Source organism: Fundulus heteroclitus, chromosome 8 (assembly GCF_011125445.2).
Source record: "Fundulus heteroclitus isolate FHET01 chromosome 8, MU-UCD_Fhet_4.1, whole genome shotgun sequence".
In the NCBI taxonomy this organism is placed as follows: Eukaryota; Metazoa; Chordata; class Actinopteri; order Cyprinodontiformes; family Fundulidae; genus Fundulus; species Fundulus heteroclitus.
In genome coordinates, this window is record NC_046368.1 from 12301519 (window position 1) to 12322248 (window position 20730).

The window sequence follows — 20730 nt, forward strand, 5'->3', positions numbered from 1 at the left end:
TGTGACAAAAAAGGCAAAAAACAAAAACAAAAGAAAGATCTCAGGAAGGGCCAGGTTTCATGGATGCAGGAGTATTCAATTAAATAGCCATGTTTCTGTCTTTGTCCACACAATTAAAGGGCTGTTTAACCACTGCTGTTATTGTGTGGCTGATATAAAGCATACATGACTTAATGTCAGGTTGTAAAACAGCAGAATAAAGAGAAAGAGGAAAACATAATGGTAAAGTACAGTGAAATAGGACGGGAGTAGATACAAGCCAGGTTTATAAGAATGAGACATGGGGGAAGACAAAAGGAGAAAAAAGGAGACAATGGAGGATTGGTGGGATATTGTGTGTAAGTGTGTGTGTAAGTGTGTGTGTGTGTGTGTGTGTGTTTAAGTCGTTAGGCAGCAGTGGCTCTGATTCACCTTGACGGAACCTTGGTCTCTTGTCATGGAACATTAGTCTTGAAAAATTCTCCCTCTGCCCTGGATCACTTCAAGTCTCACCTCGAAATCGCTTTCCAACGCACCCACACAAACACACTGGAGAACAAGCCTCTCATGAAAAAAAAAATAAAAATCTATGATCTGATAATTCACAAACCCAACAGAGCCACTGATTGTGACAATGGGGAAACGTGAGATATTATTGTACTGATTACTTGTTCGATTCATTTTTAATTTATTACTTTACTATAGCACAATTTTATTTTTAAACCATACAATTTTATGTAGTCTTCGATGTAACTATAACCATAGGTTGCTTATGTCCTGTTTTAGAGCCATGGGACTGAATTGATTACTGTTAATTTAAAAAAAATCAGATTTTTGCTCAACATGACACGTACACACCTAAATCTAACTATAACAAAAACCTAATTCACATTTTACGCCAACACTATAAATGACCGCTGTGTTATGACTGGGTTTTGTAACAGGTTCAGCCATATCAGAAAATATCCTAAATAGGCAACAAAACAATACACACTCATAAACCCACAAACATGTACTGTATAACTTAACTGCTTACTGATCCCCACCCCCTATTGACGACAGTCTTGGTTCATGAAAAGAAATGTAGGCCCCAGTAAGGTCAAAGTTCATACTATCCACATTCTGAAGGGCTAATAAAACAAACACAGCCATTTATGGCTTCAAAGGATGGGCACAGTTATTACTATTGTGAAACTCACCTAGAATTTATGTTCAAATCCCAAGAGGCCAATCAATAAAAAAGGGGTGTCACCTCGTTTCACCCATATACATTACATATTATGGAATCACTGTTTTGATGTGATTTTGTGTCATTTCAATATAACAGATTTGTATGAAAAAAAAATAAAAAAAACTTTTCTTCTCATTTTGAATGCACATCAATTTATGCCCTATAATGGCCAATACTCATAACACAAACACCCTGGCAGGGAGCGCATTTAGTTGTCTCTCGTAACAGCAGCTACTCAACTTTTTTTTTCTTTTTTTTATAAGTCATTATCGCTCACATTAGTAGCTGCATATAATGATGAGAATGAAAAAAAGAAATATTTGCAATTAAAATGTGAAAAAAATAGTGTGAAAAACACAATGGCATGCCAGTGAAAAGAAAATGTCTTATTAATGTTAGTCTATTTAACTATGCAGGATAAATATGTCTTTGTACTCAAGAAGAAAACATTTCTCCTTCTCCCCCATTGGCCCATATGAGTGTATTTGCCAAGGACAACTATACAGCAGAACAGCACCACTTATAACTTTATAATGCTGTTAGAGAACTTTTTGATCCGTTGGCCGTGTTCTCCGCCATTTTGTGCCTGGCAGTGGCATTTTTATTGGCATGAAGTGGGTAAGCCCTGAGTGGCAGCTGTTCACGTGCACGTACGTACATGCGTAGCTGCCCTGGGCATGTAAACAAGAGACTGGACAACAGAGAGATAGTGTGTGATGTTTAGTTATAGTCCAACTAAAAAGATACCTTTAGTTCTTCACAAAACAATTTTTAGTTTTATCTAAAATACTGATTTTTTTTTAACAATTTTTCATCGGATGTATATGCCATCCAGTCTACGTGTAACTCTGCATAGCTGTAGGTTACACATTACATTAATTTGCTGTTTAATTCTTAATTAAAACATAACCATTAAATAATTATTTCTTTCAGAACAATCTATTCAGCACATAAGAGTGTAATGAACCCTCAATTATGAGGTATGGTGACAAAACATGTAAATATCTGAACACATGTTAATGTCAAGTTTCAGAATTAAGCTAACAGAAAGTGCTTCTATTTTGGAGACCCAAAGCGACCCAAGTGTCTTTGAATCATTGACTTGGTATCAGTCATTACCCTTTAAAATATTTTCTTGTCATTTAGAGTTGGAGACCTTGTCAACAATATTGAGAAAGCATGTTTTAAATATGTATTTAAAAAAATTGTTGTCAAGTCAAAAGAGAAAACATATTACTTATGACAACACAAAGAGGGGGTGTAATGAAGTAAGTGAATTAGATAAAATGGAGTTTCTGAATGAATATCACAGCAAGCGTTTATCTTGAAGAGTTTACAATAGTGCTGTAGTTCCTGTGAGAGTTATTTAAACCTCTGTTTTATCATGGAATCAACTACATTTTTACTAGGCCTTGTCTAGGGGTTGATTGTATCGTGGCTGCATTCAAACGCAACCAATAAAGACTTTACATTTTAATCTTCACGCCTCCACCTGTCTCCTCCACTTGATTACTTTTTAGTTTCATGGTTTAATGGTTTTGTGTGTGGAGTGTTTGGATTTTTTGAAATGCATGAATACCACAGTCTCAGGGGGGCTGAGACAGAGGGCTGACTCCTTTTTAGTCAGCCGAGTTAAGACCCGATGATGCAGCTGCCGTCTTTGCTTTATATCGTATCAGTATGTCCTGGTTGTTCTGCAATCTCGTATTACCCCTGACATTTCATAGAGTTTTGCCTTTAACACCTGTGGTGGATTAGGGGCACAATTTTGATGGGTTTACTTTAACCCCTAATTCTGTGTCAGCACCTTTAAGATTGCAAAGAACGCATGGATCACATAATGAAAAAAAGATTGAGGTGCTAACTCTCAAGTCTGAGTTTGAGAAAGTGTAGAGTCTTGAAAGTGTTGGTACAAGTCGTGATTATTTGTCTGTCTTAACCATCAAATTAATCTGGGACATCTATTCCAATTTTAGTGATCTGCTCTTTCTCTTTACACCTCAGCACAACACATCCAAAATTCAGATACATTATGATACACTCCACCTCTGGTTTGTTTTTTGCTGTAGTTCATACAGACAGCTAGTTGCACTGTTCAGCTATAATGCTACATCTCATACTTTACCTGGGGAGCCGGATCTGCCCTACAACAGTCAGCAGATACATGGCATAACAGTGGTAGATTGACTTCAAGCACCCACGTTGTCTCAGACCTCAGAGAAAACTGACGGTGACGATGAAAAAAAGTGTCTAAATCCCGAATTTAATCAAAAGATGGCCTTCACGCTCCCTGTTTGGCTGTCAATACTAGAATGAAAACAAGGAAGTCCTGCAACTGTTTAGTTTATGGACGTCTACTTGCACTGCAAGTTTTCCATTATATCATTATATAATGCACAAGTATTATTCCTAGGAAGAAATACTCATTCACACAATTATATTTATTTAGATAAGTTTTAAACAACAAATGCAAAAAGCCCCCTTTCTAAAATGGAACATGACAAAAGTTTCAAGCCCACAATTTTGTTTCATTTAACTAAGACTATTTCAAGTAAAAAAAAAAATATGATGCCTAACAATAATAAACTTAGACACAAGAACAAAAAAATATATTAGATCAGGAATAGCTGCTTAAATTCTTCATGTACATTATTAAAAAAAGACAATTGGTTGCATAATTATACCTGAAAACAGACACACGCCCCATGGAGCAGCTAGTTATGGTCATGGATGGATGGGCGCCTGAAATGGCTCACTCCTCATTGTGAATGCAACCTGTAAAGACGGTTTATGTACTTTTAATGTGTGTGTGCGTGAGTGTGTCTGCATGTTGCCCTTGGGCAGGCTGTCTTTCTGATGCCACGCAGCTCTTAATACACGGTGCAAAGGCTAATGGGTAATTAATATGCAATACACACTAAAGTGTCTGTATGGATTTGTGTGTACGTGTACCATTTGAGCATGTGAGGTTAATACGTAATTAATATGCATCACACACTGGCATCCCAGACAATTAAGGATCCAGCGGTGTCCGTGGATGCTTCTTAACAAACGTCCTGTTTAATTGGAAACATTTCACACTAAACATGTTGATTTATATGCCTGGCTGTCATTTGAAGGGATTAGGAAGGAAGCGATTAGGGCTGAGTCAGAAAGACATATTAGGGCTGAGCAGTGGGGTATGAAAATTAAAAGGTAAATGCAAAGACCACCTAGTGTGCATCAACATTGGATTTAAAATCATTTGTCTAAACACTGGCACACTGAGGATGCAGAGATTGGCTTAATGCTGTTTGTGCATTGCAATATGAAAGCTGCAAAGCTGGTTAAAGTGGAGCCACTTAAACTCTATAGCATTCATCAGGAGGGTAGCGAATTAAGAATTCAACTCCAGAGGACATATAGACGGTTTCACCAAGCAGAAATGATCAAGTCAGCTTAACCTCCTGAGTTTCTGCTAACGATATAAAAGCACTTTTTACAGTGACTTCCAACATATTATTTTACAATTCAATACTTTGATAAGTTAATAGACCAACGCAAAGGGACGGAAATTTGTAAATTGGTAGGAAAATAATAAATCTGTTTAAATTTAAAAACAATCTTTAAATCTTTAAATCATTTCGGATATTCATATGGCTTCCGAGGGTCCTTACAATATACCCTTTTGAGCTACAATTATAGCTACCGTATTTGGGGGTTATCATTCTATTAACATTATCCATTAAGATAGTGAAACTTTTGTTATTTTTTTTACTTCAAAGTCAGTTCAAAGTTAACCATGCTAAAAGTAACCACAAAGTGATGAGCATTGGGTAAGTAGGCACGATTGATTCTGACCTGGTCTTACCAGACATCCTGTTCAACATGTCTCCATATGGCTGTGGCAAACTGCAAATGAGAGTTTGAGTCACATTGCGCCACCAACTTTTCCACGGGCTTCTTTACAGATTCCCTTATTAACAATCCTCTTGTCAGTTTAGGTTTACAGACGTCACATACTCATTCCATTTTCGATGAACCTTGCTCCCTGAGATGTTAAAAGCTTGGGGTACTCTTCCATAACCTAAACCTACTTTAACCATTTCAATGGTTTGCATGAGACTTTTTGTTTATTAAGTTTCTCTAAAAAGCCTCTGATGCCCTCACAGAACAGCTCAATTTAAACTGAGATTATATCATACAAGTGTTACCCTCTGTTTACAAATTTGTGGACATTTGATGGGAGTAGGTCAAACTGCACAAACACAAATGCATGGCACACTTTACAGATATGTATCAGGGTTCTGATGCCAGAGCATTTCAGCGTACTGGGCCGGGCTGAAATTAGACCGCTACGCTGATTTTATATAAGCATAGCGGTCAGTACGACACGGAACAGCACAACACAGATGTCTGAGAACAACGTAGAAAAGTCAGTAAAGCTCATGAACGTGTATCAGTGCAGCTATAAACCCCCCAAGCAACATTAAAGCTAGTGCTAGCTGTTATTAGCCTGAAGAACAGCCCCGGTCGAGCTCCACTACGCCATGCTCCGCTGCAGAAATGCATCCAGAGAAATGACACACCAGCCGTCCACTGTTACACTGAGGAAAAAAATCCTGGTGAGCACTAATTTTATTTTATATATATATATATATATATATATATATATATATATATATATATATATATATATATATATATATATATATATATATATATATATATATATATATATATATAAATAAAAGGCAGTGGAGGATGACAGAGCTATGATCCTGTGGGATTTCCAGATACAACCAGACAAAATGGTAATGGCCAACCAACCAGACATTGTGAGCATTGATACGCAGCAGAGGACAGCCGTTGTGATCGATGTGGCCATCGAGTGACGGAGACATCAGGAAAAAAAGAACATGAGAAACTGGAGAAATACCAAGGGCTCAGGGAAGAACTAGAAAGAGCCTGGAAGGTGAAGACAACAGTGGTGCCCGTCACTCGGAGCAGTAACCCCCACTGTGTAGAAGTGGCTCCAACAGATACCTGGAGAAACATAAGATTCTCAGTCCAGAAGAGTGCAATTTTAAGAACAGCTAAGATCCAAAGAAGAACCTTCATGTTTCCAGGCCTCTGAGGACTTGAGCATGAGAAAAGGAGAGCCACCAACCCTGCTAAGGAGAATGAGGGGTGGTGAGAGAGAAGTCTACACACAATTCTTTTATCTATCTATCTATCTATCTATCTATCTATCTATCTATCTATCCATCCATCTATCCATCTATACACACACGCACATTATTGCACTGAAAATGCTAATGCACGTCTATGAATATTTTTGCAAGCCACGTTATGTGTGGCATATGGGGCGGATACCAGAGCTCAAACTCAAGTAAAACTGCTCAATGTAAATAAGAATTAAAAAGAAGAATGGCCTTAATAGCATTTGTTGCATGTTAGAACCAAACTTAACCTTCGTTTTTGATTATCAAGACTGAAGGCGAAGCAAGCTTCACCAAGAGAAATGTAGAAATGGCAAGGCTGTGTTTCACTGCGACGCCTATATTGTTAGCTGATAGGATGGTGAAATAATAAACCAGGAGAAGAAACAGTAAATTTCCTCTTCCCGTGTTTGTTGCACAGTAAGCTACTGGTCCAACAAACATAAACAAAGTGTGTGCTGCTCTTTATTTGAGGTTGTGCATGTATGAGTGTTTCATACCGCTATGCATTTTTGTTGTCATTTTCTGTTTAGGCGCAGGCCCCTGCATGTGTCCGTGTGTTTTTGCCAATGCATGCACATATTTGTGCATGTCCCTGTGTGAACACTAACAAAGACGGATGATAATACCATAATAATACACATCAAGTCAATGGGTTTTCCTGCCAGAGGAATAACACAGCAGGACATTGTTCCGTATCCATTTATTCTCACAATCTTGCATTAAGCACAAACAAGGGGGTCATGAATTTCTAAATAGTTTCTGAATCAAAAGAATCTTTGTACATTCTAGGGTGGAAGTATAATTATCACCAATAAATGATGATGGCAAATTGTGCATCTCCACCTCCAATACCCTGGAAAGATCATGCCTAATGTAGTTGAACCCCTGGCCTCTTCTCCAGCCCAAGTCTCCCCCTGATGAAAGCAATTAATCTAAAGTTGCTTCTAAATGCAGATGGGCACCCTCCCCAACAGCTGTGTCACAGTTTGGGTTAGTGCACATGATTAGCTGAATGTGAAGCTCATTGTGAAACCTGTGGAAAATTATTTGGTATAAAAACAGTCACTCAGGTTTTGACTTCATTCATGCAGTTTTAGGCCTGTTCATGTTGTTCGTCCTGACCAGATTCCTAGTAAAGATGCTTAAATTCAAAGGAATTTATTCTTTGACCAAAAAATAATGTATCTAACCAGCAGACAAATTTCTAACCGATGTTCTTTCCTTTTTACCCCTTTAAATTAGAGCTACACAACATATCAAATCAAAATTAACAATCGCAAAATATAGTGTGAAAATTTAAATCATGGACTGCTTGTGTACCATATATGTTAGATTATTATATTCTGAGAACCACGCATTTCATGCTAAGCATTTAGAAATACATGTGGGACAGTTGGATGGTCTTTCGAAGCACTAAAGGCAGATTACAATTTTTTTTAGCACAGTTAAAATAAAAATAAAAATCATGTATCAATTTCCCTAAACCTACACTTATATACCATACTAATGCATAAAATATGCTAAATATGTTTAAGTCTCTGGGTGTAATGTGACAAAAAAAAATATACAATGTAAATGGTGTAGTTTGTAGTTCCCTGGCCTGTGTCCTATTAAGACAATTTGGCCCAAGCAAATGAGCTTTTATTGATTATAAATGTTTTGATGTGTTCAGTTCTTAATGTGCTAGAATTATTTGGAACTTCTAGTCCAACCAGCCTGAACAGGACTCTGGAGACGAACAAGCTTTTATAGAAATACTTGGCTGAGCCAGAGTATTTTATTAATAAATCATAAACTTCAGAATTACACGTCTCTCTGTTTCAGCTCTTGAGTATATATATATTTTTTGCAGACTCTCTTGTAAATTCAGTTTTAGGCTGTGGTATTTGAGATTTGTAAAAGTTTAAAATTGTGTTTGCCATATGTATTGAGGCTAAATAAGATTACTTCACCTGAGGTCGTCATTGGTATAAAACAAAATGTGCAGATGTGGTGGGTGTACTAAGAGGGGGGAGGGTACAACGAAAGAAGTCAGTTTACCCAACAAGCACTCAGGAAGCACTTTAGTTGTCATGGAAGCATTACTGGGTTCAGACGATGGGGTGATGGAGTGGGGGTTGAGAAAAACATGACAGACCAACCAGAATGCAAGAGCATAGAGGAAAAGGCTAATTTATAAAACAAGCTGTTCAGTTTCTAGTCGCACAAAGTTTTAAAAGATGACTACGTCTCTGCTTTAAAACTCCCACAAATTAAATTTCAACATACTCATTTCAGATGTACAATTTTATCTAAAACACGCTGAACTTTACTGACTACAGACATGATAAAAGAATGTAAATCCATCAGAGTTTTGCTTTTTTTTTGTACATATCTGGGATTTTGGGGGTGTACTTTTGGGAGGAGGTTTAGGTTCTTGTGCATCTACAACATAGTTAAAACAAAAAAAGATTCTTATTAATTTTCCACTGTCATCATAGGTAACAAAATTAGGGTTAAAATGTGTGTAGAGTAGCGCAAATGTGTCATTACATGGCATCGTGAGAAAAACAAAAAAGAGGAAAAATTTAACCAGGCTCTAATTAAATGAAGAAAAAAAAAAAGAACACAGCAAACAATTGTCAGGGAGAAGCGGTACCTATATGATCTTTAAAGCACAAACACATATTTTGGAAATGAAAGATGCCAGGATAACAAACACATTTCTACATTATGCAAGTGACTGTAACACCCACTTTACCACAACAACCGCAAACCTCACACTGCTGGTGTGAACTGCTTCTCCTAAAAAAAAAAAAAAATTCCCCACGGAGCGAGGCAAGAAAGCATCCTCAGATTACTACTCCGCTGAGACAGTTTATGATGGCAGCACCGCCACTGTGGCCAGATAGAGTTTGACATATGCTGCAGTGACATCTGACAGGCAGGCAAACACAGCTGAACACCAGGAGAACCCCCGGCAGGGAAACAAAGCGCCGGTGAACACCGCGCAGCTCTATCAACGAGACATTTAATGGTAATCTCTGCAGAAAGTGGCCCCGTTTATCTTTATATGCTGATTATTATTTTTTTTTTCCATTTTCTTTACTGAATGAATGCGTTAACTGATAATGCCAACCGTTGTGCCCATTGTCATCTGTAAACTCGTGATTTTTCTTAATTCAAAGTGATTATTGTGTTTATACACGTGCACAACATATACATATATATATATACATATATATATATACATATATATATATATATATATATATATATATACATATACATATATATATATATATATATATATATATATATATATACATATATATATACATATATACATATACATATATACATATATATATACATATATACATATATATATATATATACATATATACATATACACATATATATATATATACATATATACATATACATACATACATATATATATATATATACATATATACATATACATACATACATATATATACATATATACATATACATACATACATATATATACATATATACATATACATACATATATATACATATATACATATACATACACACATATACATATATATATATATATATATATATATATATATATATATATATATATATATATATATATATATATATATATATATATATATATATATATATATATATATATATATATATATATATATTATATATATATATATATATATATAATATGACGACAAAAAACTAAAACCTCAACAGGGTAAGCAAAGACGCCGCATCTGCTTAAGAATGCGTCGCCATCACTATAGCGCCTATACTTCTCTTACCCTCCCCCACCATACTGTACAGTCTTACCCCAACTTTAACATCCATATGGTTCAACTCCTTTCTGCCTCCCTTGTCGCAGAAATTCAGTCCAGCCTGAATTTCAACATCACACAACTGTCAATCCCAGGATTCTATACTGACCCTTTTTTGTCTTCAAAGTACAGCATTCAGCTCATTCAGCCCTTATTCTGTCATTCTAACATTCTGGTCTGCCTTTGTTAATGTTTATAAGCTGAATCCAGCCCCTTTGTAATCCCAGCACACTCCTTAAAAGCCCTATTCCACTCATCCATTGTGTCACTTATCTCTTTTTACACTATTTCACTTAGCTAATGTGCTGTTATTCCATCAGTCAATGAATAACTGGGGCCAAGTTTTCATTCAGCCATAAATATCGCGTCAACTATTCATCCAGCATTTGCTATGACAGAGATGTGACTCAATTCTAAACAGTTATTTGAGTCTCTGCTGTATATTTTATTCCTTGTAGACATTTATTTGTTGAAATTGCTTTTACTGTGTTGAATTTTTTTCATTGATCTATGTCATGTTTTTGTGTTTTTCCTTTTTTAATATATGTTTTTAGTTTGCCTATAATATCAACACTATTTATGAAGCTGTTTCAAATTTAGAAATCAAACATCCTGTTCATTCTACATACAGGGTCGAAAATACTGGTTTTATTTTTCAAATTCGACTTCATTTTAAAGATTTTGTTTGCTACGAAATAACCATTGTGCAGTCCTCCAGCAGTCTGATATTGTAAGCAGACATTGCATTGATAAACAGAAATGCCACGGTTCTAAAGTTATTGATGACATGCATAAAAATGTAGAAAAATTAAATAAATAATAAAAAAAAAATCGGTCCATACATTATCTTTCTAAAGCAGTCTAAAGCAACACTCTAAAAAAAACTTTTATATTGAATCAAAAGATGCTTTGACAAAGTATTAGTTTGAGGTTGTGCATTCTCTTGAAATAAGGTTATCACACTTTTCATTTTTACAGATTTGCTTGTTTTTTTTGGTGAAATTGTACAGAATTATGTCACATTGCAGCTGAATAAATTATTTTTTTCTTCTTAGTTTTTAATGTCAAAAAACAATTTAAATAGGATTGTACACACTTAAGTCACCATCGATGAAGGCTGTATGTAGGGCTTGGCGATACGGCTTAAAAATAAAATCTACGTTTTTATTATACCAAATCAGATTAAGATTTTTTTTTTCTTTTCATTTCACAAAGAAGAAATCAAAGACATTATTTTAAAAACTTGCTTTCATGTCAAGCATTTTGTCTGTGAATTGACCTGAATTGTGCAACTAAATACGAGCTGTGAAACCTGCTGGTAAAACAAGATGGTGCCTCTGCCATTGTAAAAAATAAAAATATAACAAAATGCTTGCTGCTACTGGTATAACACTATGAGATAAGAACAGGTTTCACTTCACTTGTATAATTTCAAACTAACTTAAAAAAAAAAGTAAATTAGTAAATTATTGTGCCTCATTATGGTAAAAAAAAAGGTTCCTCATTACAATATTTTGTCAATATATTTCCAAAGCAGATATTTAGCATTGCAAGCTATTCTTTTCATGGAAGCCCAATGATTACAGTGGCAAAATAAAATTCAGATTAAAAATGTTATCTTAATGGTAAATTTAAATTAATCAATTAAATGGATTTATCGCCCAGCTCTAGCTGTATGCTGAGAAACCAACTTAATTATTTGTTGGCAGAGACTGATTTAAACGTAAATGATCATAATATACAATACTTTATTCTCTTAATGCCGAAAAAAGCTAATAGTAACACAAATGACTTCCTAGCCTAACTTTTACTGAACATTCTGTGGTTATATGTTGTTGTTGTTTTAAATAAAACTGTATTTCTGTGTCTGGATTAAATTAGTTGAGTGTAGAAAGGCAGCTGGATGACGTCTTTGTTAATGGAGAAAAAGAGAGATCTTTAAAAGTGGAGGAGAATAGACAAGTGAAGTGGGAGGCTGTGGCAAGTGTAAAAGACAGAATGGCACAAATGTAGATGGCAACAGATAAAGTGAGAAAAGAATGGATGATAGGCAGTGAGTAGCAAAAAAAGTGAAACAAAGACCAGCATTCACAAATGCAATGAAACAAAAGTGCAAGAGAAAGCTAACATATATCTAAAGTGTTAAGGAAATGACAAAACAACCAAGAAGTAAAAAAAAAAAAATGTCCTTAGGTACCACTGAAACAGTTACAACTGTATTCAGCATTGTTAAATCAGGCAGAACCCAGCAACCCCAGCAAGGATTTAAACATAGTGTAACATATATTGTTACACAGATGTTTATCAGTGCTAAAGTAGACCATCCTAAGAATGACAGTAATTTACAAGAGGAGATCCCAAATTCAGGATTGTCATGAAAGTATCAAAAGAACCACAATATCAAAAGATATGCAATAAATATGTATTGCATATCAAAAGATATGCAATACATATTTACATTCACTTTGTGCAAGTGAATGTAAATATGCTATCCATTTGGAGTGGGATTGCTTACTAGTTATGTTTACGTTCACAAAAATTCACTTTTGGATTGAAATGTATTTGGATTAAATAACAAAAACTAATTGGATTGTAGTTTTCATATGTGCACCATAATCAATTAATCCAATCAATATGTCTGTTTATAAGCACCTGGCTTTATTCAGAATAGAACTACTCTGACATGCAATTATCAAATGTCCCTAAAAAGAAAAGGAGAAAAAAAAAACAAAAAACAGAACTACCGTCTCTGCTGAGCAACAAAAAATACCAAACCAAGCAATATTATACTTTGTATATGAGATTTCAGCAGCAAGGCGGTTCAAATAAGCTTGACTTCACTATACGAGTTGGTGTGTCTTCTGAGCGCCCAGGCTGGACTTGCACCAGGTTCTAATTACGGTTGAAACTTTACTCAATCTATGATGATTTTGAGGTCTTTTAATGTTTTGAATAGAAATGTTGTACAAGGAGCAGAGACAATTTTGCTTCCCGACATATTTACGACACTCAAAGCGGAACGTCACTTTGACGTTGGGCGCACAAGCTTAATAATGGGAGTTTAGAATAATGGGATCCTGATAAGCATTTACCAATCGGATTGTCAATCGACGTAAACCACCCCTCTCATTCAGATTACAATTTCATTCCGATTGAGTTTTTTCTGATTGCCGTGTTTATATGATGCATTTTTGATGCATGGAAACATAGCTACTGCCGCACTAACAGTTAGTAGCAATACTACTTAATAATGTTTTTCTTTACATTGTATCAATTTAACTAAATTTGTTTATAGAGTCCATGTACAGCAAATGTTATCTCATTGCACTTTACAAAATAAACAGATCAAATTTATATACAAAAATGTATGTAATCCAGTCACAGACAGATTATTAAGAATCGAGAGAAGTCAATTACATAAATTCCATTTCAAACCTAATGATAAAACAAAGTAGTGAAAAACCAGTTTATTATGCTAAATGCTGACCGAATTGAACTGAACTGAATTAATAATTGTGCTATGTTATTTTTTTCAGAAGTCATAACATGGCTCAGGTGATAACATGGACCCACGTTTAGTATGTTTTTACTGCATGCCACAAATAATAGATTCATTTTTTAATTAATTTTTTTTTTTTTATCCGATCGAGTAGAGATTGTGCAATGTTGTGTGTGCCACTGGCTTCATGTGATACAAATTTTCAAAAGCAGAACATTTTCTTTCACAACATTTTATATGCCCAGCGAGTGCCTCGGGATGTACTACTTTAAAATTCATACTTTGATAACCGTGTTATGATTTATATTTCTGACTGAGAGCTATCAAAATTCCAACAGTGTGAGACAAATTAAATAAGTACACCAGTAGCAGTACATTAACATTTTCGACGATATAGCAAAGTTCTAAACTTTATGTTTAACTGTCAGTTGTTCATGGCTGGTTGGTTATACTCAAAAACCTTTAAATAAAAACGTCTTGTTTTAGTTTAACCTCTTCCTGAATAACTAAGGCATTTTGAATGATACAATAGAAGTTGTTCATGATAAAATAAGATTTAAGGCATTTCCTATATCAAGTTCAATTATTTAAAAGAATATTTTAAAAACTTTTCAAAAAAAAAAAAAAGGCCAAGAGAACCAAATCGGTCTGAGGGAGGAAAAATAGCTGTATTATAATAAAAAAAAGAATGCAACATTGTGCGATTTTTTTTTCTTTATATGTGTACATATTTTCTAGTGATTTTAGCTTTTTATTTACTGGAAGTCGGTTCTTGTAATAAGAGCTTCAAAAAGAGCCATCTAAACCAAATGCTCTTGTCCTCTTTCATGTAGCGCTGGGCAGCAGATGGGCGCTAACTGACTGGGCTAACTGTTCACTTGGAAACACAGAAATCCCTCACTAATAAATTGCAAATATTTTTTATTTTTCTCTCTTCAATGATTGAATACATACATTAAACCTGCGACACATCTTCAAAAGTTTACTCCTGTTCCCATTAACACAGATAATTAAAAAAAAAAGAAATGTGAAGTCCAGACTTCATTGCAATGACTCCAAAGCTGATTGAAAGACTTCACACAGCAATCTGAGTGAGTGAACAACACATGAAAAAGTGGTTCCTATGGCAGTCAACGCATATGGTTACAAAGCTGCCAGAGAAGAAACTCTGCCAGGTTTCTATCTGCATACATGTTCAAAGCCTGTCAGCTTCACAGTCTCATCTGCATATGTAAAGGAGAACAATCTTTTTACAGCATTTATTGAAGGAAAATATGGAGGAGATTTAGCAAAATGCCAAAATGCATATTATCTTCAGACATAATTGTACAACTAAATTGCTCTGCACTGTTTGACGTGGAAAGCACCCATTACAATAACAAAGAGACCCCAAAACAGTGTTTGAAATGGAAAACAAGGCAGGTTAGTTTCTTGGAAGAGAAGAAGAGGGAAGTCAGATCATGTGACTGTGGATGAAATAAAATAATAAATAAATTACTATTATTCTTATAAAGTTTTTATTTCAATATAATTTATACCACCATATTTCATGATTCTTGGGCCAAATCAAGCTGAGCTATATCGAGAATCGTATTGTATCGTGAGCTATGCATCGAGAATTGTATTGAATCGGCTCATCCTAAATGATACCCAGCCCTAGGCGACACCGGACCCTCTCACCACCGCCAGCAGGCAATGTGGGTGAAGTGTCTTGCCCAAGGACACAATGACTGAGACTGTCAGAGTGGGGGAATGGACCGGCAAGATTCCTCCTCAATCTATACTAATCCTAATCGGTCCTTTTGGGAAGAAAACAACATTAGCACCCCCACAGCCAAAGTGACCATAACTAACAACTAAAGCACAGGTAAAGCAAACAGAGCTGTGCATAAGTTAAATGTCCTAAAGAATAAAAGTCCTAAAGTCCAAATATATGGTAGAAGCTGGCATCCTCATTCTAAATGTCCTCAGACTAAGCTAAGTAGTTTAAGAAGTGGTTGGGATCGTTTCGGCCCCAAGACCTATAACTATTCTTTTAACCAGATAAAACTGTGAGGCTGAGCACTGTGTTTTTTTCCTGTGTCTTCATAAGCATTATTGTTCCCGAGATTTATAGCTGTGCTGATGCACCTTCAAAGCTTTACTGACTTTTCTGTGTTGCTCCCAAACATTTGACATTTTGTAATGGTAGAACATGTAATTTTTTTGTTCTTTCTCTTGATTGAAGCATTTTGACAAGACAGTGAACAGTGACGTCAAAGCTGAGGTATGTATGTATCAACCCATGATTTATGTGTACTGTTAACCTCCTCCACAAACACTTAGATGGAAGCGTTTCCACTATCGAACAGGTGACATCCTCTAGTTTAATAAAATACCATTTGTTATCACAAAATGTTTGATTTGTTTCATGCTTAAAGATTCAGGTTGCAAAACTGATTAGTGTATGAATTTGTGCACTTCCGAGCTTTTCATTGCAATTATTTGTTTTTTTTTTTCAAATCCCTCTATGTGCAGATATGCAGTTAACCTTGCAATCTCGGACTGACATAATGAACTGATAACCAGCTTTGGAGAACAGAAAGACCTTCAATATTAGGATTAGTTACACCTGTTCCCTCAAAGAAACTTGGATATGTTGAACCTGCTTCATAGTACATAGTACATAGGTCCAGGTAAAATCAGCCTGATGTCCGTTTCCTATAAAGCAACATGCAAAATGTTTGCCTGATGAAATTGCAAGCTACAGTATGTTTACGTGAACATAAGTAATTGAAAGGAATGGCCAATCGGAATAAAAATGTGTCCCGGTGAACACGCCAATCAGAATATTGTAATCGGATTGAGCTCAATCAGAATGAACTGGTATTATGAATGAGACGAGTGGTTTATGCTGATCTGAACAGCGTAATAGTTGGCACACCTGCCACTCTCTTATTCTGTAACACAGAAAGCCTGTGTTACAGGAGCCAGTAGCTTAATTAGGGAGTGAAGGAACGTCTCAACTGTTCCTAGAACCTGGTCGTGGGTTCAGAAGACAGAGCAGAAACAATTCAGCACAAACTGATGTGCATATTCCTTGATTTTTCTTTTTTTTTTAAAGAAATCTAACAAAGGGAAAAAAATGTGATGCACGTACATGCACGTCTCAATCGGTTGATTGATTTTGTGGCCATTTAAAGAATATATTTGGATAAATTTGTTTTATTTTTCAAACCTGCCCACATTTCAATCTGATCAAGGCATTCTACACATGTAAACAAAGCTCCTCACAAGCACCCTTCAAGATGCATGTCAATTTCCCACTGCAAGTATAGATCAGATAAGCTGAAAAACAGAAGCTAAATTTCTCCTATTTTTTTGTTGTGTTTAGTGGTTTCAGATCTGAGACCAATCATTTAGGACTGTGTGAAAATAAAGCCCTACCAAATGATCACACATTACAAATTCCTGTCTCACACAGCTTTAAGCTGCTGCAAAGACGATTTCTCTGGAAGATAAATTTCTCCATGGCTTTCGGAGCTTCCACGGGTTACATAAGAGAGACTGCAAGTCAGTGAAATGAGTAACTCGAAGAAAGAGAAGATTACAAGAAAGGATGGGAAGAAAAAAAAAAAAAAAAAAAAAACAGCGGCCAGGGAAGCCCGTGGAAGTGGCAGTTAAGGTTGGAGCAGGGAATGTTTGGGCACGAGTCAAGGCAGAACAGTGGCTTTATGAGAGCAGCAAAGTGCTGCAGGGCTCAGGGGAATGCCCTGCACTAAGCGAAGGAGAAACACACACACACACGCTCTCACACATGAAGTAAGAACACACTTACTAAAAGAACACGCCGATCTGAGCATACGCTTGAGCACATAGCACTAAAAATAAACATGACAGTGGATATGGAAATAAAACAGGATGGAGACAGCCATGAAAACATGGGGAGAAAAAACACTGGAAGACAGAAAAGCGATGAAAAAAAGAATTAAAAACAAACTAAAAGTCAATGAAAGTTTTCAAATGTGACCAATTTTACTATAATTAATGATTTTAGGGTTCCCTTGTTGAGTAAAACGAGCACCCTAGCTTTAGTTTGTATGTAAACTTTCGGGTTTTACCTTGACAAGATCCGCTGACTTCCTCGAACCCGGGTTTGCAGACGCACTTCCCGATGGGCACCAACCACTCCCCCTCTGTGCTGCAGTGCATCCGTGGCGGCTCGTACAAGGGCACCGAGTTATTGACGCAGTGGCCGACCACCTCGACTAGCTGCGACGCCTCCGAGGCCGGAATGGTGTCAGGAAATTCCGCCAGACTCTTCACCAAGAACGGGCAACGTTTGTAGAAGACCCGCACTGACACTAACGCAATGCAGGCCCCCAAATCCTGAAAGGCCAAGTAGAAACCTTTCCGGGTCAGAGGACCCAAATCGCGGACTTCGGTGTTGAGCTTCATGACGCGGTCCCCCAGGTCCAGCTCCGTGAAGCTCTCGTCAGCTGCTATGGTGTCAATTTTGATGTATCTGCTCTCCTTCATCGCCCTGTCTTCCTCTTCCGTTATGCCGACCCCATCCCTCATCCTGCCATCCTCCATGTCGTCCTCATCGCCGTTTGTTTCGTAGTAGTACATGTTAAACGTCTCCTTGCAGGTCCCGACTCCACCAGGCAGGCTGTTGCAGTCTCTGAGCGTGAACTTCAGTTCGATGTACACTCGCTGGGCACCCTCGGTCAGGATCCAGTTCGTGTGGAGCCAGTTGTTTTGGTTCTGCTCCATCACGTGACACACTTGGTAGGTGTGGATGGGGGCATAGTCTTCGTCTACTTCCCCAATCTCTTCCCACTGAGACAGAAAAAAAAAAAAGGAGAATTTTAGGGAAACATAGAAGAAAACTCATTGAAGCCAATTGTTTTTTTTGCAAAGGGTTCACAAGCTTGACTGGTTTTGAAGGGTCACAGAATATGTATTACAATATGCAGGTATACGTATTGTAGGTTTGATACATTTTCAGAGCTGTTTACAACAATATTTAGAGAAATTTACATTTTTGTGACTTTCCAACAGATCTCAGCCCAGTATTGCCAGCACGAAGGATGAATAAAAGGTTAAACACTCATGGTATTGCATATTTGCTTTCTGTTTCAATTGTGTGTGAATAATTGTGGCTATAAGTAAACAACTACAGATCAAGTATGACATCCAGCTGAGCCAGGCTACTATACAGATCTTTTCTTAGAAATTTTGAAGAAAAAAACTGAGTTGCGACAAATTAGAGACACCATACATATCACACGTGGATGCTACGGCTCTGTGAAAATAAAAATTTTGTAATAACCAACCAAGGCCATTGTTACTCAGTTTCATGCGCCACAGACCCTCTTTCTGCATTAGTCAAGATTCTCCCACCTCAGGAGGCATTTGGGGATTCAGATTTATTTATTTTTTTTTATTATTTCAGCTAATAGGTTTTGACCGGTTTGGTGAACTCTGAATTTGTAATGAGCATCAAGCTTTCAGTTCAAGACGGTGATAAAGTTTAAATATGGAAAAATTTGAAAACAGAAAAAAAAAAAAATCTGACATCACACAAGAAGCAACTTAACTCGTTCCCGGCAGAGCACACAGCATTTTAAATGCATAATTTTGTACATGTACCTTAGTAGTTTGGGTAGATTAAGTCCCATGACAGATCAGAAACATTTATTATGGGAACCGGGTAAAATAACCAGGTTCTCTAAAACGTCATAAATGATACTTCATACTAGGGTTGTTCTGTATACTGGTACTAATTTGGTACCGGTGTACTGTGGCATTTAAAACAATACTTTACAGCAGGGGTCACCAACATGGTGCCCCCGAGGACCACGTGGTGGTAAAAAAACAAAAAAACAAAACAAACAAACACACAATCCACCAGTGAGCTGCATCTAAAACTTTCTTTTATTCCATTGCTCTTCCTGCTTATTCACATTTGCATTTATATAGATTTAAAAATTACAATATCTATAACAAATCATGATAAATGTATTATACATAAAGTTAAGGTGAACTCTGAATCTTCTGGTTCCAAGGTCAGTACTGGTAGCCCTTCATATCACAACACCAATGAAGTAGCCCTCAGTTTCAAAAAAGGTTGGTGACCCCTGCTATACGGCATTTGGATGGGGACGGTACCTGCAGCGCTGCCGACAGCGGCCGCAACAGCGCAGCAAAGCAGCGAGTTTTCAGACCCCTCAGAAAAGCGACAAATCTAGTGACTTTTCTCAGTGTTTTTGGAGACTCCGACAACAACAAGTAAAAGCATCGATCAGTCTGCAGTTTACTGTTTGTAGTGTGTTTAGAAGTCACTGCTTCTGCCGAAGGCATAAGGTGGAAGAGAGCCATTCCACTGCCTGTTCACATTTCAAATGAATTACACATGGGCAAAGCTGCCGATGATCCTGCCCTGGTCTGCAAAGCGGGATGTTAAAATATATATATTTTTTCACTGAACCGTCGTTGCACTAACATAAATCTCTGCATGAAGAGAGAAAGCCGTCTCTTTCCTGTGTTAAGATGCTCACCTCAAGCTGTCTCTGCAGTTTGTTTGAGCTGATCACACCACCTCAGATCTTGATAACCATCGAAGCTTTCTTCTCATAATCAAAGCTTTTCTTTTTGGTAATATCACGACTTTACACTTACATCTTCGCCGCTTTATTCTGGCAAAATTATGACTTGGATCTCCGAATTAAAAAATGTCCAAGTATGGCCCGATCCATGCACCTTTGACTAATATTTCTTGTGTTCTTTTTACTTGAAAAAGTATGAAAAAGTATCGAAATACATGTTGGTACCGGTACCAATACTAAAGTGTTGGTATCGTGACAACGCTACTTCATACTTTCTACTACTTACTGTTCAAGCAAACAGAAGTTGGTGCCGAATGAAGTATTCACGATAAAAAGGGAACCGTACTTTAGCAGAGGGGGAAAAAAAATGCCCTAGCAATTTTAT

General features: G+C 36.6%; 1 protein-coding gene across 1 annotated transcript in view; it reads right to left on the bottom strand.

Moving 5' to 3' along the window:
* LOC105919527 (ephrin type-A receptor 5) overlaps window positions 1-20730 on the bottom strand; it is a gene marked incomplete in the record, with an annotated part of 77750 nt that overhangs the window by 38944 nt on the left and 18076 nt on the right. Inside the window, 1 exon segment of the mRNA XM_036140115.1 lies at window positions 17856-18576. Coding sequence (XP_035996008.1) covers window positions 17856-18576 — 721 coding nt within the window.